The sequence below is a fragment of the Gorilla gorilla genome, chromosome 4 (genome assembly GCF_029281585.2).
Source record: "Gorilla gorilla gorilla isolate KB3781 chromosome 4, NHGRI_mGorGor1-v2.1_pri, whole genome shotgun sequence".
NCBI lineage: Eukaryota > Metazoa > Chordata > Mammalia > Primates > Hominidae > Gorilla > Gorilla gorilla.
This window is the reverse complement of record NC_073228.2, coordinates 119,370,296-119,398,023: the sequence shown is the minus strand read 5'-3', so window position 1 is coordinate 119,398,023 and position 27,728 is coordinate 119,370,296. Positions and strand designations below refer to the sequence as shown.

The following is a 27,728-nucleotide window of genomic DNA, read 5'->3' as shown; positions in this document are numbered from 1 at the left end:
CACTTTCTAATATAGACCAGTGTTTTAAATTTATAAAGAATTGGCAAAGATTGCTGAGGCTTTTATAACCCAGAGCAATGCCTGTAAGATTCTCAAATGTCTTTCCTTTTACAAATTGGGAAACATACAGCTATTGTGAAATAGTTGGGAAATGAGACACCTTGACCATATTCCTTTACCAGCAGATCAATTTTAGGAAAGAACGTAGGTGTAAATCGAAGATTCAGAAACTGGTAGCCTTTTTTTTTTTTTTTTTTTTTTTGACAAAGTTTCCTTCTGTGGCCCAGGCTGCAGCACAGTGGTGTGATCATGGCTCACTATAGCTTTGATCTCCCCAGCTCAGCTCAGGTGATCCTGCCACCTCAGCCTCCTGCATGCCATGCCTAATTTTGTGTGTGTGTGTGCGTGTGCGTGCATGTGTGTGTGCGTGTGTGTGGAGTTGGGATTTCACCATGTTGTCCAGGCTGGTCTCAACCTCTTGGGTTCAAACAATCTGCCTGTCTCAGCCTCCGAAAGTTCTGGGATTACAGGTGTGAGCCACAGCAGAAATAGCCTTTAAACTAAGTGTCCATCTATCCCTTAACAATCCCATGGGGGATACAGAGCTCAGTTTGAAGATGGCTGATGTGAATGTTTACATCTTATTGAATTAGATGAGAGAGACAGGTCAGCTCAGGTTAGGCCTTGATTGGGACACTGTACACTGGTATCTGTACCCTGGGAGAGTATAGAACTGTCACATATGCTGGGGATAAAACAGCCAGTCCTCTTGGTTGGTTAATTTTTATGGATGGTCAATCTTATCCTTTATACCCCATTCTTTTATATTTTCTTCTCAGTGGAAATTACCTTAACTTCAGTTTTGGGAATCTGATGTTGAGTGTGGTCTGATACTGACTACCTAACGGAAATACTATGCTATACTTAAAAATTATTAAGACTGTAAAAACATAAGAAACGTTTAGAGTATAGAAAGGAAAAGCAAAATATATAGTTGTATGAAAATTATTTCAATTATGCAAAACTACATAAACTTCTGAACAACGCTACAATATACAAAAATGAAGTTGTGATTTTTTATAAATGTTTTTAGTGCTGCATGACTTCTAACATAACGTTATGGATTACATATGCTGAGGGTCAGACTGCCTACTGTAATATTCTATTTCTCCTAGTGGTACTAAGGAATTATGTGAGCTTAAGTTCCCTCAAACAAAGTGATTGAAGGTCCATTTTCAAAAATTCTGTTTTCTCATCAGGATTCATTATGGGCGTTATTTCCCAAACACATTTAAACTTTTTCATCCTAGTTTAATGCAACCTAGGCTTTAGCATCACAAATTCCAGAGGTTTATCAACTACTATATGAAGAAGTAATTCTTTTCATTCATATATATAACCTTTTAAGCTTTAGTTCCCGATTTATTACTCAGAGCTCAAGAACCTGACCTCATTGACTTTACATTGCTCTTAGGGTTTACCATTCCTCGTAGCCTTTATGCTTTTTAGAGGCTACTTTAGAAAGAGAGTCAGTTTGACAGCCTCCAAAACTAATCACATTTTCTGAAATTTCAGTTTCCTCCGTGTGTGTTCTGAGGTGTAATTATGAGCTTGGTAATTTCCAGGGCCCACCAAAGTAAGGAGAGAAGACTAGTCCGAGAGACTTCACGTGTGTGAGGGTAATACTGGTCCGCACCCAAATTTGAATTTTAGCTCCCATGATTCCCACATATTGTGGGAGGGACCTAGTGGGAGATAATTGAATCAAGAAGGCTGTTTCCCCCATGCTGCTCTGGTGGTGGTAAGTCTCACGAGAGCTGATTGTTTTATATGGGGTTTCCCTTTTTCCTTGGGTCTGATTTTCCTCTCTTGCCTGCTGCCATGTAAGACGTGCCTTTCCCCTTCTGGCTTGATTGTGAGGCCCTCCCCAGCCACGTGGAACTCTGAGTCCATTAAAACTTTTTATCTTTATAAATTACCCAATCTCGGGTATGTCTTTATCAGCAGCGTGAAAACGCACTAATACACTTCCCTTCCGGGGTCTCTGAGATGGGACCGAAAGATTCCCTAAGGGGGCACCCCGAAAATCCGAGAGGAGAAGAGCCAACGAGATCTCAGAACTCGAGCTGCCTCGGGCCGCTTCCATGGGCACAGATCCGCCCCCTCGCAGCGCCCCGCCCCCCAGCGCGTTGCACGCAGGCACGTCCTCCCAGTAGCTCAGGCCCCGCCCCCTCCCCGTCGCCCCACCCCGGCCGCGACGCCCCGCCCCGCGCCTAGGCTGTTGCTGGCCGCGGCCGCCGCCCTCCCCCGGCCCAATGGCGTGGCGGCACAGTCAGTGATGTGACGCTCAGGCTTGTCCGGCCCCCGGCTCGCAGCCCATTACACCATCCGTCGCAGCAGTCGCTGCAGCCGCTGCAGCCCAAGCCGCCTGAGGGCGGGAGGCAGCTCGGGTGGCGGGGCGGGGCGAACAGCGCGGCCGGATTCATTCCTGTGGGGCGCGGAGCATGGAGGAGCTGTGCGGCCGCAGGCGGAGCAGGGCGGCCCGGGCGGCGGTGGGGACAACGGTTTCCCTTTGAAGGGGACGGCCAAAGCCCGAGTGACCAGCGGCGGCGGGGAGGACTAGTCCCCGGGCAGGTAGTGGCGGCGGCAGCGGCCTGCCAGGGCTCGGGCCGGGGCCTGAGGTGCCCGCGGAAGGCCTGGGCGGGAAGGAGGGCGCCGGGGGAGCCGAAGGCGGGCAGCGGGCTGGAGGCCACAGCTTGGCCCATCGGGAGGGGGTTGTGGTCGATGGAGGAGATTGGGGAGGGGGCTGCCGTTGTCTGGAACAGGGAGAGGGGAAGGTTGTGTTGGGGCGACTGTGGTTTGAGGAACCTGCGGATCATCCCTTGGCGGGGGGTGGGGGGTGATCGAAATGGGGCGGGCGAAGTTAATGACTAAAAGGCAGGCGGATTTCCTGAGAGCCGTGAGTAGTTTCAAAGGAAAGAGAATCTTTCGGGGCACAGTTTTGGCCTTAGCCGGGGTTTGGTGTGTCCGACCTTTTTGTTCCTTCTCGAAACCCGGCCTCAGTGAGGCCTTCCAGCCTGGCGCCCTTGGCCAGCTCTCCTGCAGTTGCAAGAAAGAGAAACATTTCTGAACCCGAGTCTCCTGCCTCTTTCGGTTGTACTCTCCCTGGGCGTGTGCAAAGCAAAACTAGAACAAAGCTTGGCTGGTTAGAGCTGGAGGCGAGAAAACGGGCTGCCTGTAGTGTTTAAATTTTCCGCACATGGAGGAGACTGCATGCGACCAGAACATTTGGGTCTCTGTGTATCCTTCTGTATTTTTTTTTACCACCTTTTCTTTGGGGGTGGGGGGGGGGTGTGGGATGGAGTAGTGCCTGAAGTATAGCTTTTATTCCTTTCTTCCCACAGAAGTGGAAATTAAGAAGTGTTTTGCCTTCTTCTATAGAAAATTAAATGCTGCTACTTTTTTTTTTTCTTTCTCTAGTTTGGTGCCCTGGTTGTCAGATGTTGGAAAGCAATAGGACGGAACATACTCTTCGTGGTTGTGTATCCGTTCTGGGGTGCAGCAATTAACATTGAACTTTGGTTCCTGTGACTCTTGCCTGTGTCGATAGAGTTAAACTGGAGCTCTGCTTTGAAAGATAAATAAAGCACAGCCTCTCAACTGGACATAAATGGATCTAAAGACAGCAGTATTTAACGCAGCTCGGGATGGCAAACTCCGGCTTCTCACCAAATTGTTGGCAAGCAAATCCAAAGAGGAGGTTTCCTCCTTGATCTCTGAAAAAACAAATGGGGCCACGCCACTCTTGATGGCCGCCAGGTATGGGCACCTTGACATGGTGGAATTCCTCCTAGAGCAATGCAGTGCCTCCATAGAAGTTGGGGGCTCCGTCAATTTTGATGGCGAAACCATTGAGGGGGCTCCCCCTTTATGGGCCGCTTCTGCAGCAGGACATCTGAAGGTGGTCCAGTCCTTGTTAAATCATGGAGCATCTGTCAACAACACGACTTTAACCAATTCAACTCCTCTTCGAGCTGCGTGTTTCGATGGCCATTTGGAAATAGTGAAGTACCTTGTAGAACACAAAGCTGATTTGGAAGTGTCAAACCGACATGGGCATACGTGCTTGATGATTTCATGTTACAAAGGACATAAAGAGATTGCTCAGTATTTACTTGAAAAGGGGGCAGATGTTAATAGAAAAAGTGTCAAAGGTGAGTTCAGCTTCTTTGTTTTTCTAAATGTCTACCACTTATTTTCAGGAAGTTTGATACATAATTATAAGCACTGGTGTTGAGTAAACCAGCATTGACAGACCTGTTTTGATTAGGTAAGTCTTCCAGTATGACTTTGTTGAGTGTTTCTCTGATGTTTGGTAATAGATTGAAAAAGTGTGATAAAAGACTTCTGTTACTCTGTTAAGCAGTATTTTCTCTCTTAGTTGGAGTAACTTAAAATTCTTGGGAAATGGGTTCCCCAGAGTTACAGAGCATGTTAGTGGTAGCTGATCTGAGCCTTTAGGCTTATGCTTAATCTACTTGGGAATATGGTTAAATGTAATACATTTTTCTTAGCTTTTTGTTTTGTTTTGTTTTTTTTAGAACAACCTTGGAGTAGAAATTACTATATTTATTGAGTCATGGTCTTGTTTGTTCTAGGCAGTCATTTCACTTTTTCTGTCAGAGAAGGCTAGGCCAAACTGACCTGGAAGGATTAATATCAGTGGAAAGGAGAAAATCTGTTGCCTTATTCTATATTTGTTTGTGGTCAATAGATAATCCTTTTATAAGAACATGCATTAAATATAGCAAGAGAGAAAACACATTTTTAAAACTGCTTCAATACTGAGAGTGAAAAACAAGGACTAGATTAAACAGATGTGGATTTGTTGGCTAGCAACAGTGTAAACACCTTTGTCCAGAAGAAGGGCTCCGGTTTACGATTGTGTATAATTTTTGTTGATTGTAATAAACTAAAAGCAGGAAAAAGTAGTTTAGAATTTTTTTAACCCTTAAAAGCAACTGCCTTGATAGCATAATTTTGATACTTGAAAACCTTAACTTCCCTTACACGAATCTATTTATACGACAGCAAAATAATTCACTACCTAATTTTTAAAAGCCATTAAAATTTAAAAGTAGCATATAGACATGTTAAAAAAAATCAAACAGTGTAAATTGGTTTACATTGTTGGTTTACATTTGAATAAAAAGTCTTATTCCTGATTTCTAGATCTCTAATGCGCTGACAACCACTATTTACAGTTTTTTATGTGTCCTTTTAGAGTTGGTCTATGCAAATACAAGCATACTTGTCTATGTACAAGCATACTTGTTTGTGTAGCCCTCCGTCTAGTGGTTGATTACATACTTTTCTATCTTTATTTATTTTTCTAACCTTGGATGTCATTCAACTCCAACACACATAGCTACCTCATTCTGTTTCATGGCTATACAGTATTTCATTGTATGAATGTACATAATTTATCTGTGTTCAGAATTACCTGTGTTCAGAATTGCTAAATCAAAGTGAATGTACATTTGCAGTTGTGATAGTGTCTGCCTTTCAGAAAGGTTAAACCACACAATTATGGGGCACTATATAGTTACTGAGCATATTTGCTGCAGATTGTGTGATCTTTTATAAAAATGATACAAGTGTGATCTTTTATAAAAATGATACAAGATCATTGTGATTTTTCTGAATTTTTTTTTCCAGAGGAAGTGTAAAAATCCCACAAAATCCCAGTACTCAGGGATAATACTTCCAAAGATATTTCTGAATTTTGTATACTGATATATGTATGCAGTTTTATATGCTGTTCTATAACCTGTTTTTTAGCTTAATAAATGTTATCTTTAATATTACCAATTATAGCTCTTTAATTTCAATAGCTGCATACTCTTCTACTGATGGAGTTTTATGTTGCTTCCAGTTTTTCAGTATGATAAAAAATGTTTCTGTAAACATTCTTTCTAATAAGTGTTTTCATTTGTTCCTGATTATCTTTAGAGGTGGCTTGGTAGATCAAATGACAGCATGGCTTTTCTTTTTTCTCCAAACAATTATCATTCTTTTGAAGAATGCTTGTTTTAAGACAACAAATTACTGCTGAACTAACCATGTTAATATTGGGAATGGTTTGAAATCATGGCTGCTTGTTTAGGTTTGTTGAATTTTTTGTTTCTTTGTTTTGGGCTTTTTATTCATCATCTTGATGTAGATATTATTGATAAACTCATATTTAAGTCAAATTGGGATGTTTTAAAATCCTATATTATTGGAGAGATGAGAACTGGTATTACTTCCGTTGTATTTTTCAAAGCTTCTTTATATACTTGTGGAGATATAGTATACGAGAGAACTCTAATGTAAATAGCTCAGATTTTTTCAGCATTTTCTCCTGAGAAGCTTTGAACAGTATTTAACTTGATTACCTTTGAGCTCTTTCAAAACAATGTTCCCTTTATCACCACTATCATCTTTTAGCCTTATATGTGAGGGTATGTCTGTTCTCTCTTTTGGCCAAACTTATTCTAAGTCATTTTTTTCCCCAGTATCAGTATCTAATATGTATGTCTTTAAAAAAACTACATATAACATGAGAAAACAATTTCATGCCAAAAATTGTTTTCTCGTAACCTCAACTTTATACACATACACATGCATATAGATACTGTCACTTCATGTGCAGAATTTTTACCCTTTCATGGTATCTGTTAATTTCCATAGTGATTCTTCATGCATGTTGGGGGCAGATTAAAGTACATGTTCATCCTCCTCCACTCTGATCCTGAAGCTTCACTGCTCATTCTCTCATTGGTTCTGGATTTTTTTCTATGGGTTAATGGTAACAAAAGCAGGAACCAATTGAAACTAAGGCAGGGACACTGGAGAAGGATGTGATTTAGCAGCAAGAGAGGATTTTCCCCCACTTTTTTAGCCCCATTCAAAAAGTAGAAAAGATTAATAAGACTAGAGTTAAAATAGAATAATTCCTTAGGACATTTTGTGTGTCATTCACTGGAAATGGTTCTGAGGAAAGAAAATGTCAATACATTGTGCTTGGTCTGCTTAAAGATAAAATGCATGTGACTTCTACATTCCATTACTTTTAAACAGGCGGTTGATATTTGAACATATTATTTAACCTCTTTTCATTACTTTTTAACAGGCTATTGGCATTTTGAACATGTTTTAACCTAAGGTGGAATTCACTAATTGAGAGAGCAGTTGTTGAGTCCCTCAGTGTGCCAGGCTGTTAGACTTAGGATATACAAAGAGTAATAAGACAAGATAGCCAGTCCTTGATTCCCTGCTCTTGAGGAGCTCATGGTTTGATTGGAGAGACAGGTTCATAAGCAGATACTTAAACCACAGTATGGTAAGTGCAACAGTAGTGCTTTCTTCTATTAGATATTTGGAAATGCTTTATCCCCAACAACTTATAACCTGAGGGGACAATGGTTTTCTTCTTTTCCCATGGCATTCCAAAAGGGGAGAAAATCTTTGATATATTTAGGAATACCTCTTCAGTTTAACAGTCATAGCAATTGAGTTTTGAGACGGGAGTTGGTTCCTATTTAAGAATCTAGACTGTAAATCTGTAGTGATTAGGTGAGTCCTTCTCAGAGCTATCACAGTGATCTCAGCGCTTCATGGTTATAGTCATCTTTGGCCTCCTTTGGTTCTTTTGTTTGTGTTTTGGGGTTGTTTTTGTTTGGACTTAGAAATTTGCAGATCCAAAGTTAAGTCCTCTTCAATTCCACTTTTACACCCTAATTCTAACAGAAATTGAGCAGCTAAAAGTTCTTGATTCAGTACTACAGACCAATAGAAAACTCTGTAGGCTCAGATTTGGAGACTGGCTCTAGAAGACATTCTGTCCTCATTCATCAGTCAGTTTAGATACCCAAAGTAATTAAATAAATTGGTAATAAGGTAATTAACATGCACTTTCTGTAGGCAAGGCATTCTGTGGGACATTTTGGAGGTTATGAGAAGATACGAGGTGTCACATTTTTAACTTCTGAAGGAATAGTATAAGCAATCCATGCTATAGGATTTTAGAGCGAGTGTACTGACTAGGAATGCTTCATGGAGAAAGTAGAAGTTAAACAGGGCTTTGAATTTTGGGGTTTAGATCTATGGACAGGTTGGGATTTAGATCTGCAGAAAGTTTATTGGGATGTGGATCTGTGGAAGGGTTTTGGCAGTTTTGAAGGTTTAGGAAATGGCATAAGGAAAGGCACTTTGAAGAATATGCTTGGAGGGTCCAGGAATTGGAAAGTAGGCATATTAGAACTAAAAGGCACTCAGGGCTGAATTTTAAAGGACATTTAATCTAGGTACAGGAGTTGGATTTTATTTTTCATGCCAGTAAAAGTTTTTCAGCAGAGGACTAACTGGAGTGGTTTGTTTGTTTGCTTGTTTGTTTTCAGAGAAACTTATCTAACTGCATTCTACTACAACACTGTGACATCTAACCGCATTCTGCTACATAGTCTTTGAGGCTAAAGACCTGGTGTTTTTACCCCATGCATTAGGAAGAGTATCTGGCCCTAAATGAGCTTGTTGAGTGGACATGTTGGATTTAAGAGAGGAAAGATTATAAGCTCCTTGATGGCAAGCACTATGTTTTATAGGCCTTTCTGTAGGGAAATAAATACATGCATGAAGACTTGAAGTAACAAAGTAAGACAGTAGTTGGACAAAAATGAATAGCACAGGTAGAATATAGGGGTTCAGAAAAGGGAGAAATCCATGTAGGCATGTGGCAAGGATTGCTGGCATTAAAAGGGTTTGAGAGAACTAGTTCAGACAGATTATTTGCCTTTTCATTATGGAAATTTTCTAACTTACACAGAGAGAATACATTGAACCACTATGTATTCATCATCTTACTTCAACAATTACCCATTTGCTAAAGTTTAAAAAAAAGTTTCTACTTTCCTTTTGTTTTCTATAGTAGTTTAAAGCAAATCCAAGGCTTTATATTATTTCTCTCTCATAGAATGGGCATTTAGAGTATAGATGTATTTTAGTCAAGGAAATGCTAAAGAAAAATCTTATTTAATTCCCCACTGTAAATGCACAAGAACCTCAAATGAGAAAATCTCTCTTGTAAACTAAAAACTGTTGATATTCAGATAGACTAAGATAATGATTGCTGTCGTTCTAGGTTATTTTAGTATACTTTAGTACTATCTGAGTGTTGAAAGCTGAAGTTCTCTTTTCCTTCTTGACTTTGAAAACTCTTCTCAGCTGTTGGTTACCTCAGCACACCTACTTACAGAGAAAAATAAAAGGGGGAAGGGAGGGACTTAAAATTATACTCTATAATATATCTATATTTATTTTGATTGAGTAATGTTTAAATAACTTACTAGTTGAAGTCATTAACACTTTAATCCCAAATTATGAAGTTACAGGAGTAACAAGTTGCTCTGTGTTCATTCTTTTCCCTCTTGTATCCCCTGGCACACTTTTCTGTGTCCTTGGGAAGAATTAGTATCTTAGCTGGATAAACTAAGCTGTAGATGGTGTGCAAATTGAGTCCAATAGGGAAATATCCATGTGGTCCTTTGTCCCTGGAGACTGGATTTTGAACTGTGAATCCTCACAGAATTGAACAGTTTGGTGAGAATGAGTAGATTCTGAGCACTACTGCTGTTCATATTGTTCGTGGCAGTAACATGAGCTTAAGATAGAAGTTACGTTTCACTTACTGGCCTTCGGGTACAATGTAGTTCCTTCACTGGTTCATTTTTTATCAGATTTCCATTGATTGATTGATAAAATATGTTTGTTTGAAATAAAATTCAGGAAACCCAGGGCATTACATAGATTTATGCTGTTGAGGCATCAGGAATTTATGTGATGGAAGATAGAAGTGGAAGAGATAGGGAGAGACCCAGATGAAAAAGTCAGTTGGATGCAAATCTGATCAGAACATGTCTTCCTTCTTTTTTTCCTCCCTTTGGGAAGAGCTGTGATTGAACAGGGAGTCTGTGAGCTAGAGGACAGGGAATTATAATGTTGAAGTTTTCTGTCATTAGATGAGTTTTTTACACATAATTAGTTGCTTTTAGTCCTCATCCCTTAGCTCCAGTGCTCTTAGCCTTGAAAATTCTACTTAACATCAAGACTCATTTCAAATGCAATTCCTCATCTCCCTCAGGTTATAAGAATGCATCTTACCTCTTTGGATGCAGGTATTTTTTAGCGTTTAACTTTGTTATAAGCTCAAGGACCTTTATTGTTAAATTTCTGTTTGTTCTTTGCCCAGTGCTTTATACAAAGAATTAATGAAGGGAGGGCACATAGTAGTCTTGGCACAATTTATCTTCTTTTTTTTATTTCCTTTTTTTTTTTTTTTGAACTTCTGTTCTTGAGTATCTCTCATGATAGACTACACATGGGGAAGGGAAACATTCTAAGCAGAGAATCCTTCTTCTAGTGCTCCTTTGATACCCTAAGTTGTTTTTTTCCCTTTATCCCTTCTTACCTCCTCCATCAACCTACACCTATTAGTTATTCAGAGAATAAAATACTTGGAATCAGCATTATTGTGCAATTGAACCACACACCCTATCCTCATCTTACAAGTGGACCACCTCTGTACTCAGCCCAACCCCAGCTACAAAGTTGAGGAAGGAATGGGTTGGTGCCAAGCATAGTAGGCTGAAGAAAGAGAGATGAGGACTGTTTTTGTGTCTTTCCAAATAAATCTATTATAATAAAAGACCCTCTAATTGCTGCTTCTGTCAGTCAACACTTATACTTTCACCAAAAATACAATATTTTTATTTTAATTGGATTTTTAAAACAGCTTTATTGAGATAAAATTCACAAAACCACTTAAAGTGTATACAATTCAATGGCTTTTTAGTATGTTCACGGGGTTATACAACCATCACAACTATCAGCTTTTCATCACCCCCGAAAAAATCTCATATCCATTAAGAGTCACTCCCTCCTATCCCTCCTCATTCCCCTGAAACTGCACTAGTCTTAGGCAACCAGTAATCTCCTTTCTGTCTTAAGTTTGCCTGTTCTGGACATTTAATTTAAATGGAATCACATAATATGTAGTCTTTTGTGAGTTGTCTTGTTACTTAGTGTAATGTTTTCAAGGTTCATCCATTTTGTAGCATGTATCAGTACTTTTCTTTTTATTGCAGAATAATATTCCATTGAAATAGATATATCACTTTTATTCATTCAGCAGTTGATGGGCATTTGGGTTGTTTACACTTTTTAGCTATTCATGGAGAAATTCTTCTGTGGATATATGTTTTCATTTCTCTCAGGCACATACCTAGGAGTGGCATTATTGGGTTGTATGGTAACTCTTTTAACAGGAACCGTTAAACTGTTTTTCAAAGCAGTTGTACCAGTTTACATTCCTGTCAGCAATGTAAGAAGAGTTCCAGTTTCTCCACACCCTCTCCAACACTTCTTCTTCTTCTTCTTCTTCTTTTTTAATATAGCCATTTTAGGAAGTGTGTAGTGATATCTCATTGTGATTTTGATTTATATTTCTCCAATGGCTAATGACGTTGAGCATTTTTTCATGTACTTAATTCGTGTGGTTATTGGCTCTCTCTGTCTCTGTTTTCTTTGGAGGAGTTTCTTCATTAACCTTTGCATGTTTTATAACTGGGTTATCTTTGTATTACTGAACTGTAAGAGTTGTTTATATATTCTTATGTATGTCTTTTATCAGATATATCATTTGCAAATATTTTCTCCCATTCTGTGTTTGGTTTTTTTTTTTTTAACTTTTTTGATGGTGGTGTTTATACCAATTTGGATTTTTATTTTACAAACGGATTTTTAAGGAAATTTGTGTGTCACTTATATAATGTCTTACTTAAACAAGAAAATTGTTAGGAATAGACTGCAGAATTTACTGATACTATGCCATTTACTATGCAGGAACTTTTCCATGGATGAAACTTTGTAATCTAATTGTAAAACACAACCCCTTCCTGCTTTGGCATATGGTTAAATTTAGAGTAAAGAGGAATGATACAATTTTATTTCTATATGGTGTAAAACAGGGCTGTGACCTAGCCCTCCTTTTAAATTTATGTTCATATGACTTGATATTGCTATTAGATATATTAGCTATGTGGCAAGTATCTATATAGCAAACAAGAAAGTAAGAATCCTTCTCTATTTTCTTGCTACTCAAGGACCAGCAGCGTAGGTATCACTTGGATCCAGCCTAGATGATCTGAATCAAAATCTGCATTTTATTATGATTCTCTGGTGATTTTATACATGAAAGTTTGAGAAGCACAGCTTTATTTGACTTATGCTAAACACACACACAAAGCTTGAAATACATGAGGAATTTACAAACGGCAGAATCTACTGTGTTCGTTAAATATTTTGCAGTCCTTAGGAGGACATTTTTGTTTTTTTATAAAGAGCAGTAAATTCTGTCTACTCCGTGAGGGTGGTTTAGAAACTGACTTGATCCTGGTGAATCTTGGTAATTTTATCCAAATTGAGATATTTATATGTTATGTTGAAGCTCTTTTATGATTTAGATGGTTGGTTGGTAACAATCACTTGCCCTTATCAAACTCAAAACGTTTGGTTTGGACCCAGATAATTCTTAGGCCTCTAACTAGTTCTTCCTCAAAATACAGCTATGTTTTTGGGTTACCTAATTTGAAAAAAATGTTGATTCTATTCCTAGGCACCTAAGCTTCACAGTTGAACATGAATTTTTAATGTCTTACTCACCTGCTATTAAAAGATTACAGGTGTCTTTAAAATTAACAGCAGTGAAGATTGGCACTTCAGATGCTTCTTGAGGAATACTACCACCCTTTAATGCACGAGCACTTACCATAGTTTCCTGACCTTAATATTCATCCCAGAAGCATCCCAGTGAAAATGGCACTTTTCATTCTTCCAGATTTTCTTTGCATTGTTTTTGTGTTAAATTATGAATTTGAAAATTAATGTATTCGTATCATACTGTTTTAGCTTTCTAGAGAAATGCTTTAACAGAATTAATACTTAATGTTGTGCCATTAACCGGATTTCTAAGAAATGCCCATTTAACAAACATGTCTTTTGAGAAATCATGAAATTTTTTTTTATGAATTCAGTGCCAGAATATTTTTTTTCTCCAAATGAACTTTTTCTTAATCAGGCATTGAGAATTGTTTAATATAATATGTTTTTCTTTTTCTCTTCCTTTTTTTTCTTTAGCCAAAGGTAAATTCATTAAATTTCATTGCTGCATATCCTTAATTTCATCTCAGATTCCTGGTAGTATTTATTTTTGAACTTTGTGTTGTTTTATTGTTCATTGTCTTTCTCATTCTGAGAATGCGAAAAGAAGACATGATGTGGAGATGGAAAATCTTTGGGCAGTACGATCGCTGTATTATGGGAATGTTTTTAAAGGGCCTGTGTAACCCAGAGAAAATTCTTGAGCTAAATCTATAGTACTTGGCATATATTGTTATGCACCAAAACTTTAAATCAATTATGTTAACTAGCAAAAAAGAAAATATGATTTTAATGATCTTTGGCATGTAGCAGTACATACTAGTCACAAGACCCTGGTAACTCACTTTTTAAATTTGGCTTGTTATACTTTTTCACAAAAAATTACATTTAATACTTATAGCATATCTAGCACTTGAAAAAACTGACATAGCAAAATATTTACAGTAAATTTAACAAACTGGTTATCATTTTATAAAGTGCTTATACATAGAAAGCCAGATTAATCTCAGAAACTGAAACATAGACATGGCATAAAAGAAAATAAAGTTTATAAACAGATATGAGAAAATATTCTATTTACCAAGGAATAGAGGTAATATAAATTAAAAAGTTAATTTTAGTAGTAGAAAGAATACTATAAAGTGGAACTTTAAACAATTTTTATAATCCCATTGGTAGTGAATTGAAGATGTCTATTAAGCCATCACACATTTGTGATTCTATTTTAGGTAGACGTTAATTTTTTTTGTCATTTGTTTATTGACTTATTTACATGCAATAAAATTCATACTTTTTAGTGTACAGTACTGTAATTTTTGACAAACATATACTACTAATTTATTAAAGGTAAGAACAAAAATGTCCTTCATGCTCCTTTGCATTAAACCCCTCTCCTAGCCCCCAGCCCTTGCCAATCACTGCTCTGTTATCTGTCCTTATAGTTTTTTAAGCATTAATTTTAATAGTAAAAATTCTGAAGCAGTGCAGGTGTCCATCAACGGGGAAATGTTTATGTAATGTATGACTTGCTCCCTTGCTTGAACTTTCACCATAAAACCATTAAGAAGGATTATGTAGAATCTGTAGTTACAGAAACTATGCAGACGATGTAATAACACATGACAGAATGCCCAAGATGTAGGTGAAAAGCAGGAAACAGTTATATATATACTGATTATAACTTTGTCAAAGTATACTGTATAAAAAGACTTGGAGAAATGACACAAAAGTTATAATTGCTTTAAGATCATGCCTTTTTTTTTTTCCCCCTCTGTTTTCTAAGCTGTAAGTAATAATGCTCTAGGCTATAATTAAAAAACTTACCTTTAGGGCCTTCCAGGGCAGAAAAGTGTGGTGGTTATACACTTAACCTGTTAGAGTAATTAAAAAGATCTCCTTCTGGGATATTACTTTTTGAACTTATTTTGTCTGCAAAAGCTAAGATTGAATTACTTTTTGTGATATCAAATATTAAAAATGTAGAATCTACCTTAGCTTTAGCAGGTTGCTAGTTGCTTCTGGGATATAAGAAATATAGGATCTGTATACTTTAAGAATAGACTGTTTAGGTAAGAACTTATTTGTGAAGAAGTAGCATTATACTAGTGTAAGGTATTATAATAGTAGATGTTATGTGAATAATTATTAGGATGACTCATATATTTATTCACCAGGCATTCTCACAATGATAAAATTGATATGATAAAACCAGGAAAACCTCTTTAAGCAGTTGAAATTTCTAGTGAAATTTGAAGGACAAGAAGTTAAAATGGTAAAGAAGGTTCCGTGCTTTATAGGAAAATCAAGAACAGAGGCATAGAGGTGGAGTGAACAGGGCTGTTTGTTCTTGGTGCTGGGAGAAGTACTTAGGATGGAATAATGTGAAGCATAAGCAGAATTTCTCCCTTGTGTGTGGGAGATGCAGACCATGTCTTCCGGATTAGAGCAGGTTTGGCAAACTGTGGCCCAGGGTTCAAATGCAGCCCACCCCATTTCAGTACTGCCTGAGAGCTAAGAAAGGTTTTTACATTTTTGTAATGGTTGAGAAAGAAATCAAATGAAAAATATTTTATGATACATGAAAATCAAATTTTAGAGTACAAAAGTAAAAGTTTTGTTGGGAAACAGCCATATCCATTAATTTAACATACTACCATAGCATATTTCATGGTACTTGGCGGAGTTTAGTGGTTACAACAGAGACCTTATAGTCTAGAAACCTAAAATGCTACCTGGCCTTTTACCGGAAAAGTTTGCCAGTCCCTGAGTTAGATGCACAGTGAATCATTCATTCCAGAGATAATGAGAAATGAAGCTAAAGAGATAGGGTAGGGAAATATTTGTTAGTCTTTTAAAATACGTATCCTTGAATATCCAATATTAAACTTTACTGCACATAATGTTTTCTGAAACTATAGATTTCTTCCTCATTGCTCTCTCCACACAGATAGTGCTTTGAGAATCAATGATGTAGAATTTTGAAGGCCATCTCAAAGATTGTCTGCTTTTCCTTAGAGAAATTGTGAAAGTTTTTTGAGTTGGAAAGTGATGTGATTGGTTGAAGTTCTATTATGAGGTTTGGTTTTATATTAGATATAATTTATTCATTGAGGTTTAATATGACTGGCATTTAAAATATGACCTTAGAGATGAGTAGTACACTGAATTGGCAGTTGGGAGACAGGAGTTTATATTTTCCCACTAAATTCTCTTTTCTATTTGTATGTAGAATGAGTTTATCATCTCTTCCTTGCAAAGTTATTAATATAAGATTAAAAGGGGGCAACAGTTAAATAAAATGTGGGAATATAAAAAAATGCTGTATTCGCATACTTATCCCTTTTTTCATTAATTTTTTTTTTTACTGTTTGCTTCTACTTTCTCTAATTCAATTTACTGTTTTTTCTTGTAACTTCTTTAGATGGAAACTTAGCTATTTAAAAAATAAGCCTTTCTTTTTATCTAATTTATTATTTAGTGTTTTTATGATCACCCAGTTAAAAAAATTTTCTGATTTTCATTGGGCTTGCTTCTTTGACCGACGAAGCAAGTGAGTATTAACAATTCAAATAGACAGGTTTTTCTAGTTATCTTTTTGTTTTGGATATCTGACTTCATTCATAAGTGGACTTAGAACATACTCAGTGACTTCAGTCCCTTGACATTTGTTGAGACTTGCCTTACGGCCAAGAATATGGTCAGTATTTGGATATGCTCCCTGTATCCCTGGGGGCAAAATTGTTTTCTATGGTTGTTGAGTGCCATGTTCTTTTATTTATGCCAGTTAAATCAAGTTTGTAATGTTCAAATCTTTATCCTTACTGGTTTTGGTCTTCTAAACTGAGAAAGATATGTTTAGATGTACTAATGTTTGCAGATTTGTTTGCTTTCCTAGTAGTTCTGTCGATTTTTACTTTACGTAACTTAATTCTATGTTATTAGGTGAAAACAAGTTTAAAATTATTATATCTGTATATTTTGAATTTTTTAACATTATAAAATATTTCCTTTTTTCACTAATTATGTATTTTGCATTAAAGTCTACTTTCATATTTTAATATCAGACAGCTTCTTAATATTTAGTTTTTGCAAAGGGCATTTTTTTTCCCAAACTTTCACTTCTAAAGATCATTTTCTGCCCATATATTTAAGGTGTGTCTTGTAGGCAGTGTGTCTTGAGTTTTCTTTGTATCTTCAGTCTGACAGTTTTTGTCTTTTAAGTTTTTGTCTTTTCTTTGTATCTTCAGTCTGACAGTTTCTGTCTTTTAAATGTTTAAATTAAACATTTAGTTTACTTACATTTAGTGTAATTACTGATATTTTTGGATTTTCATCTCCTGGGTACTTTTCTGATTTTTATTTGTCCTGCCTGTTTTGTGTTCCTTGGTCTTCTTTTTTGCCACTTTTGGATTATTATTTCATTTTTTTCTATATGTTAGAGAAAATGTAGTTATGTGCATACCCTCTATTATTTTAGTAGTTATTCTAGATAGCATTACTTTGACTTATCAAAGGCTAACATAAATTTCTAATTTTATGTCTTTACAAGAAAGAGATCTTAGAACACGTTAACACCAATTACCCTCCATAATTTCGTGGTATTGCTGTCAAGTGTTTTATTTCTATGTATGTATTTCAAGCCCTACAAGATATTATTTTTAAAATCAGTATTTATTTAGATGTACTCACAAATTTACCCTTTTTGTTGATGTTTTTGCCTATATCTCCAGGCTTCCACGTGGCTCATCTTCCTTCTGCCTAAAGAACACCATATAGTATTTAGATCTGCTGGTAATAAATATGTTAATTTTTTCCTTTTCATTTCCTTACTCCTGAAAGGGTTCTTTATTTGGCATTTATTCTTGATATGGGTATAGAATTTTTTCTAAGTTGGCAGTTACTTTTCTTTTGTGCTTTTAAATATCATTTAATGTCTCCTAGTTTCTGTTGTTCCTGATGAAAACTTTGCTGTCAGATTGTTGCTCTTTTATAGGTAACTTCCATTCATTCTCTTGTTTTAAGATTTTTCTCTTTGTCCTTAGTTTTCAGCAGTTTTGCTGTGTTGTATGTCAATGTGTTTTTCTTTTTTATTTGTCCTTCTTGGAGTTTGTAAAACCTACTGAATTTGCAGTTTAAGCTTTCATCAGCTTCTGAAAATTCTTGGACTTTATCTTTTCTTAAATATTGCTTTGGGACCCATTTTTTTGCTCTAGAATTCTGGTTTTGAGTATGTTAACAATATTCTGATGTTGTTCCCTCTTTCTCTTATAGTCTCCATCTTTTCTGTTCTTTTACCACTCCCTGCTTCTTTCTGTATATTTTCATCCTACTTACCTTCCAGTTACTAATTCTCTATTCAGCTGTGTGTAAATCCACTTTTAAAGCCACTCACCGAGTTTTTCAGTTCTAGAATGTCTACTTGAATTTTTAGTTTCCAGTTTTCTGTTGAATTCTCAATTTTAAAAAACTCCTCGAATATGCTAAGCATAGTTATTATTTGAAAATCTGTGTTGATAAACTGCATTATCTGGGTCTCCTGTTGGGCTTTTCTGTCAGCTCTTTATTTCCATTGTTTTTTGTGTTATGGTTCCTCATTTTCTTTTCATTATTTTTGATTGGATACCAAGCATTACATATGAAAAATATAAATAATTTGAACCCTAATATGATAATATCTTCCTCTAAATAGTATTTATATTCGCTTCTGGCTTTTAATTATGTATACTAGCTATCCTGGATTATTTCAAATCAATAATGAGATGATCTTAAATTAGATTTAAGTTTTTGTGATAGCTAGTCTATTTGCAGTTAACTTTAACTCCCTAGGGTTAAAGTTGGAGGTTTAACCCAAAGTGTGGGGAATTTTCTAAGTTCCTTTCTTAGTAGGCTGTAGGCTCCACTTTTCCCCTCTATCCCTGCAAGGCTGTCACAAGTTCTGCTCAGTTTTTCAGCTAGCTCTTCCAGAATTGGTGGAGGCCACTGTGGGAAAGCTGCCTCAAATTCTGGACTTGACCTCTCTAGTTTTTTCTTCTCCTGCATATTGTCCCCTTGTTATGTCTTAAATCCTGTCAAGCAGATTTTTAGAAATAAATTTTTCAGTTTTTTTAGTTGTTAGTGGGAGGGTGATCATGTTACAGGTATCTCTGCCATTACTGGATGTGAAAGTCTTCCTTATTGTTTGCTTTTTTAAAGCTACTTTTTTTCTCCTGGTATGTGGGTGTATTCAAAATAAATATATTTTGTATTTTTTCGAAAATACAGAAATATAGTTCATTTAATTGGCTTTTGCTACCTTTTTTTTTTTTTTTTTTCTGAGACGAAGTCTCGCTTTGTCACCAGGCTGGAGTGCAGTGGCATGATCTCTGCTTACTGCAACCTCCACCTCCCAGGTTCAAGTGATTCTCCTGCCTCAGCCTCCCAAGTAGCTGGGACTACAGGCGCGTGCCACCATGCCCAGCTAATTTTCGTGTTTTTAGTAGAGACAGGGTTTTACCATGTTGGCCAAGATGGTCTTGATCTCTTGACTTCATAATCTGCCCACCTCAGCCTCCCAAAGTGCTGGGATTACAGGCGTGAGCTACTGCGCCTGGCCAGCTTTTGCTACATTTTATTCTTGATTTTGTGCTACTCTGAATAGAGAAAAGTGCCATCTAAGCCATTTCTTTATATTCACATTTCTCTTATATTGCCTATCTCTTAGAAAAACATGGGGAATAGTAGAGGTCCTTAATACAAAAGAGTGTTTAAAATATACTTGGTGTAGTAGTCATGTTTAATTGAAATTATTTTAAACAAATGAACATCGATAGTCAGAAGTTCTGGGCTCTTTCAGTGCTTGGTTAGCTTACTCATTGTTAAAACATTTTATCAAACACTATTTCATTGTAGACCATTGAAATCTTGGGTCAGAATAATTATATAGTCCTTGTAGATATCATAGAAGACTAAACAGGATAAACTTGTGGAAAGATTCAATATTTCTTATAATAACTTGTTTTTTTCTAACTTTAGTTACAAAGTAGATTTATTTGAAATATTCAGGTTTAAAATACTTTCTGGTACACATGCTATGTTGAGCATCCCCAAAGCCACCCCCAAATTTGGAAGTATCTCACCATATAACTGTACTCATAGGTAAGATTTATTACTGTAATGTCATAAGGACATGCAGCTGAATTATGAGGGGTAAAGGCGCAGGTGAAGTGTAGAGAAATCTTTGTGTAGATGTTTTTATGCTTTGTTCCTCTTGTGAGGGGTCACATAGAGCATATTCTTCCCCAGTAATGTAAATACATATGTGTCATGTTTCTACCAAGGAGAACCCATGACAGACCCAGTGCTCAAGGTTTTTATTGGGGGCTGGTCATGTAGGTACCCAGTGCCTAGCTCATACCCAAAATTTTAGACTCCCAGAAGGAAACCAGACATTCAGCATAAACTGCATTGTTTGTACAGACAGTTTAGGTACGGTGAGACACCCTTATCATTTAGGGAAAGTTTTAGATCAGTATAGAGAACTGTTTACCAGCCAAGTTCCCAGCTACCAGCCAAGGGTCCAACCTTGCAAGAAGGTCTTTCTAAGGATAGCAGTCTCAGCCTGCCATGCTACCTCTTTTCTACAGACATGCCTAAAATGACTGACTGTTGAAATTTTATGTAAACATTGTATGTAAATACCAGAGGTCGGCATGATAATTCCTATTTTGATGATTAGTAAAATGTTTATCATTAAACTTAGCTAAAATACCTGGTGTTTCCGATGTCTTAATATGTTTCATACAGGCTTTTACTAATGTGCCAGTGCCTGTTGTCAGTTTTAAACTGTGTGTGGGAAGAAAAGGACAGTGTTAGAACATTTAGTACAGCTATAAAGAATGTTTAAAAAGTTAAATTATAATAGGAAATAATCCATTATGAAAGGACACTTCAGATATCTCCTTTTAAAGTTCATATTGAACCACCCACATATTTTTCAGATTCCATGGATTTGTTTTTCTTACGAGAGCTTTTTGGGGAAAGTCCTTTGTTACCAAGAATTTTGGCTAAGACAGTTGAAATTCAACTTGGCAATCAGAAATAAATATTGAAAAAAGAATTTCTGACTACTATTAGAGTCAAAATGAAGAATGTTAGATATATTAAAGAGCAGTCTGGCCAGGCATTGTGGCTCACACCTGCAATCCCAGCACTTTGGGAGACTAAGGCAGGAGCATTGCTTGAACCCAGGAGTTTAAAACCAGCCTGGGCAACATAGCAAGACCTGGTCTCTAAAGAAAAAAAAAAGACCAATTCCTTGTTTATAAATGTGGAAACTGACCTGGAAGTTAAGTGACTTGTCAGTAAAATGGTGAATAGCTGGTTATTTGTATTCTACCCATTTTTAGATCATAAAATATGCACTTTAAAACATTAATGAAAAATACCAAGAGACCATGGATTAGTTTGAATTTCTTCTGGTGACTTTGGATGTCTTTTTATACCTAATTTGGTCATGTCATTTATTCAGCAAGTTTAATATCAGATACTAGTTTTAGGTACTGGGGGAATTTTTTTTTCTCGTTTGTAAACCAAGTATGTCCTACTTAGGAACTTAAAGCTGCCTGCTTTTCTTTAGGTTCTAAAGTGCATATACATATTACATTATATTTTGGTCCCTCAATGTATGTTATTTCTTTTTTTCTCTCTCTCTTTAAGGTAATACTGCACTGCATGATTGTGCAGAATCTGGAAGTTTGGACATCATGAAGATGCTTCTTATGTATTGTGCCAAGATGGAAAAGGATGGTTATGGAATGACTCCCCTTCTCTCAGCAAGTGTGACTGGTCACACAAATATTGTGGATTTTCTGACACACCATGCACAGACCAGCAAGACAGAACGTATTAATGCTCTAGAGCTTCTGGGAGCTACATTTGTAGACAAAAAAAGAGATCTGCTTGGGGCTTTGAAATACTGGAAAAAGGCAATGAACATGAGGTACAGTGATAGGACTAATATTATTAGTAAACCAGTGCCACAGACACTAATAATGGCTTATGATTATGCCAAGGAGGTGAACAGTGCAGAAGAGCTAGAAGGTCTTATTGCTGATCCTGATGAGATGAGAATGCAGGCACTATTAATCAGAGAACGTATTCTTGGTCCTTCTCATCCTGATACCTCTTACTATATTAGATATAGAGGTGCTGTCTATGCAGACTCTGGAAATTTCAAACGATGCATCAACCTATGGAAGTATGCTTTGGATATGCAGCAGAGCAATTTGGATCCTTTAAGCCCAATGACCGCCAGCAGCTTATTATCTTTTGCAGAACTATTCTCCTTTATGCTACAGGATAGGGCTAAAGGCCTCCTGGGTACTACTGTTACATTTGATGATCTTATGGGCATACTTTGCAAAAGCGTCCTTGAAATAGAGCGAGCTATCAAACAAACTCAGTGTCCAGCTGACCCATTACAGTTAAATAAGGCCCTTTCTATTATTTTGCACTTAATTTGCTTGTTAGAGAAAGTTCCTTGTACTCTAGAACAGGACCATTTCAAAAAGCAGACTATATACAGGTTTCTTAAGCTGCATCCAAGGGGAAAGAATAACTTCAGCCCTCTTCATCTGGCTGTGGACAAGAATACTACATGTGTAGGGCGGTACCCTGTTTGTAAATTTCCATCTCTACAAGTTACTGCAATACTGATAGAATGTGGTGCTGATGTGAACGTCAGAGACTCGGATGACAACAGTCCCCTGCATATCGCTGCTCTTAACAACCATCCAGACATCATGAATCTCCTTATTAAATCAGGTGCACATTTTGATGCCACAAACTTGCACAAACAAACTGCTAGTGACTTGCTGGATGAGAAGGAAATAGCTAAAAATTTAATCCAGCCTATAAATCATACCACATTGCAGTGTCTTGCTGCTCGTGTCATAGTGAATCATAGAATATATTATAAAGGGCATATCCCAGAAAAGCTAGAGACTTTTGTTTCCCTTCATAGATGATAACTTGACTGTATTTTAGCACTGTTAAAGCACGAATTGGTAACAGTTGTTTCATAAATGAGCACTGTTGTGATAACACCAGCATTCATTTAGCTTGATTGATATCATTGTGCTCTCATTGGCTAAAGCATTATAAGCATCAAATTTACAACATTGGTTTCCCAATATTTAATATAAATATACCATATAATATATTGTTTGTGAATTATTGAGAAATGTAACATTCAAATTTCTAAAATTGTCTGCCAAAGGCTTATTCATTCTGGTTTTGTTTGCTGTTGGGTGTTTGGGGCAGAGTTAACCATTTTTCCATGGTGTCTTTATACTTTACTGGTTTGTGAATTTTATACAATTGAAAGTCTTTTTTTCTTGCTTCTTTCTTCTCTTCTCAAGTTTCCCCCGTTTCTACTTTATTGTTTGTCCTAACCATTTCTACTACAGTTTTTTCCTTATGGACCCATACTAGGTTGTACAAACTTTAAGGACTCGTTACCATTTGCAGTTACCATAAGTGCTTTATCTTCTCTATGCACAGGCTTAAACTTGACTGTTGTATGTTAGCATATTTTCTATGCAGCAGTTGGTCAACTTCAACTCAAAACACTGTTTTCTTATGTTTGTTACAAACTTAATTTTTTGAAAGTACTCTGTAGCATGACAATTTTTAGAGCTGCAGGTTAGCTATTTTAGCTCAAGCTTTTTTGTTTGTTTTTTTCTTCACTTTCTTCACATCTGAGGTTTCTTTCTCTAATCCACTGAAATTATTGTGTGCTAAATTTGGGAAACAGATCTATTCTAACTCATTAACCCAGTTGAAATTTAGGTCTGTCATCTTAATATATCATGCAGTAAAAGGAAGAATCTTTTTAAAGTGACCCACCTTTCATGCTGCTCTAGCATTGTCCTGCTTGTGCTGATGGTGTGATTAGGTGTAGAGAATTTGCTTAAATTTAACTTCAAAGTTCATCACACAGCTTAATGAGTCACATTGAAATACTCAGTAATTGAACTGCAAATCACTTTTAGTTACAAAAAGAGCTAAAGCATGTCAGTGGCATGATGCTTGCCAAGCCAGATCTAGGCATCTAGGATAATTAAGGTATTTTAGTATGCAATTTACTGCCATAATATCAAAGGTCAGTAACAGTGTTCTTTCTTTCTTCAAGCTTACGTATACCTTTAAAGATAACTTGCATGAATTACTTTGATTACTTTGGTCTCAATTATTTGTCACCCCAGTTAAACATGAAAGGTTGCAGTGCTTCCTGTTCCCTTACTGGAAGTTAGCTTTTTCTTTTCTCTTTCTTCCTTTCTTTCTCTCACTCTTTCTTTCTCTTTCTCTCTCTGTCACTCACTCACTCACTCACAGATTTGCTAATGCCACAGAAAGGGCTCTTTTAACTTAAGATAAGTGAAAAGTACTAAAAAAGATTCAGGTAATTATCATTCAGCACTTTATTGTAATTCAGAATAAAATTTATGATGGCATATTTGCCCTGCAAATGTCTTAATGAAGTTGTTCTCAATAAAAAGCTCCTTATTGATTTGAGAAAAACTCAGTTTACCTGTGAGTTTAATGAGCTGGATCACTCACTTGGATTTTTGTGTTGACATTTTATTCTGAGGGTTGATGTTACACTATTTAAGGAGTCATCAATGCAAACAGTCATATTAGGTATGTCATCATCTTTAGTCAGTAAAAACCTTGTAATGAGGAGTAGTAAATAAACAAGAGAACATTAGACTTTTTGGTTAAATAATTGAGATTTAATTTTTAAAAGATATTCTTACTCATTTGCTAGGTTGTAAATTTGATTTCACCATTAAGAAAAGGTAAATTGGATATAAATGAACGATCTCCAACTTTTTGATGAAGAGGTTTTACCATCTCTTACTGTGGGAAAATTTGATGAAATATTTGAACTGTCACATATATTAAGAATACTTTGTGATTTAGACCAATATTCTAGAAATATCAAATGTCAGTATCTTGAAATCATCTGCCTCTAACTTTGTGGTATAAGAATTATATATGAATAAGCTATTATTTTTATAAAGGAAAACTTTGCCATTATAGTAAATTACATTAGTTGATCTCGATAATTTGAGGATAACAGATGACAATTGAATTTTTAATTGATTTAGTATTTCCTCCTCCTCTTTGGGGGCTGGGTGGGAGGGCTTACATGCTCTTAGAGTGAGGCACATCTCACTGTTTTGCAGCAGAATTTGAATTGTGCAACTCCTGTGTAAAGTAAGGATTTCTTTAAATAGCATTTTTGCACCAGTAAAAATAGATAACTTAGAACTCAGTCTTGATAACTGAAATGACTTATTTCACTTAGAATACATTTATCCCTTCTCTGCCATCTCCACAAATGCCATTGGGAGGTTTTGAAAAACCAGTTAATTTAATAGCTCAAAATTGTCCCTGATTTTATTTTCTTTTAGGGAAAATTGTTTCATAAATGTGACACTGATAAAGCCTTTGTCAGAAAGTATTCTCACAATTATGAGATGGATTATAATACTTAAATTTGTGTTATTTTTTGAACCACAGATGAGTAAATTTAATAATGAACCAATTACACTCATGTGAGTCTAACTAAACTGTACACTGTAGCATGGTGTTATTGACTGGAGTTAATGTGTAAGTTATTAACATTTCTATGAAAATGCCCTTTTGGGGCCTCCTGAATTTTAGATGTTCCACTGTTTTGATCATTTCTATAAAAGAAATGGTCATTTTACTTAGATGCCAGTCTACTTTATAAAGACAAATGGATTATAGACTTAAAAATAGTCATTTTTCTTATTCATAAATCTGACAGGCATAAACCCAAATCAAAGATAATTTGGTGCCCATTATGAATTTGAAGTTAAGTGATAGCTCACTTGTAAAGTGACTACCTTAATGTGTATAGAGACCCCAGTCTACTATTATTTGGGAAAATTGTTTAGGTTATATGGGAAAAGTAGCTCTTTAAAAATCATATTGCCCAACAGAAACCTTAGGCTGAATTTACAGGTATGATAATTTTTGTAATTAATTTTCTTAGAATTGTGCAGGCTGGATGAGATAATGACATACTCTTTTACACTGTAACAGCAGCATTATTGCCTAGAACTTTAACCATTTTAGATTTAGATACAAAGGAAACAAACTAATTGGTCATCATCATTTTCTTTTTTTCTTTTTCTTTTCTTTTTTTTTTTTTTTTTTGCCCTTATGTGTCACTAAACGACTAGTTTCTCTCCCTTTTGTCAGTTCCCATTGTGTATTTTTTCAAAAGAAGTACTGTATTCGGATGCCAGCTAATAAATTGTCACACAATGGAAAATCATATGCCACAACATTCATTGTAAGGTTTAATAAAATTAAATTTGCACCAAATTTAAGTGTATTCTTATTAACTCTTAATACTTGATTGGTATTATCCTAATGCAAATGATAGTAAACTCCTGTTTCAGAAAAACCTAACTGATAATTTGTGGCCAGTTAAAACTTAAAAGATAGCATTTATTGTTAATACTTCTATGTAAGTATGATTTATGTACAGTTTATTCTAAATTTTTTTTCTAGCAGAGATCACAGAAGCTAAAGATATAGGGAGACTTTTGTTGTCAACTGCATAAGAGAAGGGATGCCTTTAATTTTTGTTTTTTAATTGGTTTGCTGTGATCAGAAGTGTATCATAAATATATTATTATGAATGCAAGTTTTATACGTTTGTTTTCCATGACTTTTCATTTGTAAAATCTAAGTAGTCCTTGTTTTTTTTATGTTTAACTTGCCTAATACAAAAAGCTCTAGTTGAGTCAGAAAATGAATTGGCTGTAATTTCTAAACTCCAAGCATAAATTGAAATCTCCAGTTTTATGGGTTTTTCCCTTTTGAATTGTTAATATCCCTTATTCATGACAAGTATAGGCTTTGTCTTCCTTTGACCGGGCCCTTTTAAACATTAGTCTTCTTTACCCTTGGTCTTGTGGTTCTATGGTTGTCTGCACTACCACCACCAATATTTAAGAGGACTCTTACCAAATTTATAAGTAAAAGAATATTGTATGTTTAAGGCTCTAAATAAGAAAAAGTCTTAGTATGTCCTCAAGATACTCTATTTCTTCAAGATACTTTATTTCATTTTTTTTATACCTCTGTACTAGTGGGTAGAACGTTCTTTGTTGAGAAGTTTGGGGCTGTGGGAGTTAAGTGAAGTCACTGATTCCTGGGTTCCGTGTTACTTTATTGCATGTTTTTTTGTAAAGCTCTTTTAAATAAGATTTTATCTCATAAAATTACAGCTTTATATAATTATGTCAATTTAATTGATTTTTCTAATATATGTACATCTGATTTCAAAAGTGAAATAATACAGTTCCCTACCTTGAAAAAATTGAAAACCCTAGGATTGGTATCTATTTTTAGTATCTTTTCATCCTTATACTTGTAGATTATACAGCTATAAAAGATACTTGTAGTAGTACATAGTTGTTCTAAAACCTAGTATCTTAGGTATGTTTTCCTTTTTTCTTTTTCCCATGTGGAATCTTAAGTTTTTTCAAGACAGAAATTCTTAAAGTAGTAGTAGCTAAAATTTGGTAAATTATGAAAATGCAATTTAAAGTCACGAATGACTTTAAATAAGTGTGATCGGGATTGTATACTGGAAAGCTGAGAGAAAATTAGGCATATTCCTCATGCTCTTTCAGAGTAATCTTTCACCCACAAAAAAAATAAGCCTGCATTGTATGCCACTAGGCAACAATATCTTTCTACTTATCTCTTCAGTAGCTGATAGTAGAATAGCTTCTACTCATCTAAATGTAACTTTTTACAGAAATGGTGGGAGCTTTAGTTATACAGAATTTGTAAAATGCATTTAAACCTTTCCGATGATCATCTTAAGAATAAACTAGTGTTTTGTACTATTTTGCATCACTTAATGCCTAGGAAAATGTACTGAG

General features: G+C 35.9%; 1 protein-coding gene across 2 annotated transcripts; it reads left to right on the top strand.

Moving 5' to 3' along the window:
* The first annotated feature begins 2,381 nt into the window (after positions 1 to 2,381).
* On the top strand, positions 2,382 to 26,154 carry FEM1C (fem-1 homolog C). 2 transcript variants are annotated; one of them, XM_004042372.5, is made up of 3 exons: positions 2,382 to 2,634; positions 3,481 to 4,214; positions 21,451 to 26,154. In XM_004042372.5, the coding sequence occupies exons 2-3, from the start codon at positions 3,671 to 3,673 to the stop codon at positions 22,758 to 22,760; spliced, it is 1,854 nt and encodes a 617-aa protein (XP_004042420.1). In that variant the 5' UTR covers positions 2,382 to 2,634; positions 3,481 to 3,670; the 3' UTR covers positions 22,761 to 26,154. The 2 variants fall into 2 exon arrangements, with proteins under 2 accessions (XP_004042420.1, XP_055243437.1); XM_055387462.2 differs by lacking the exon at positions 2,382 to 2,634 and adding an exon at positions 2,901 to 3,292.
* Positions 26,155 to 27,728: the final 1,574 nt, after the last annotated feature.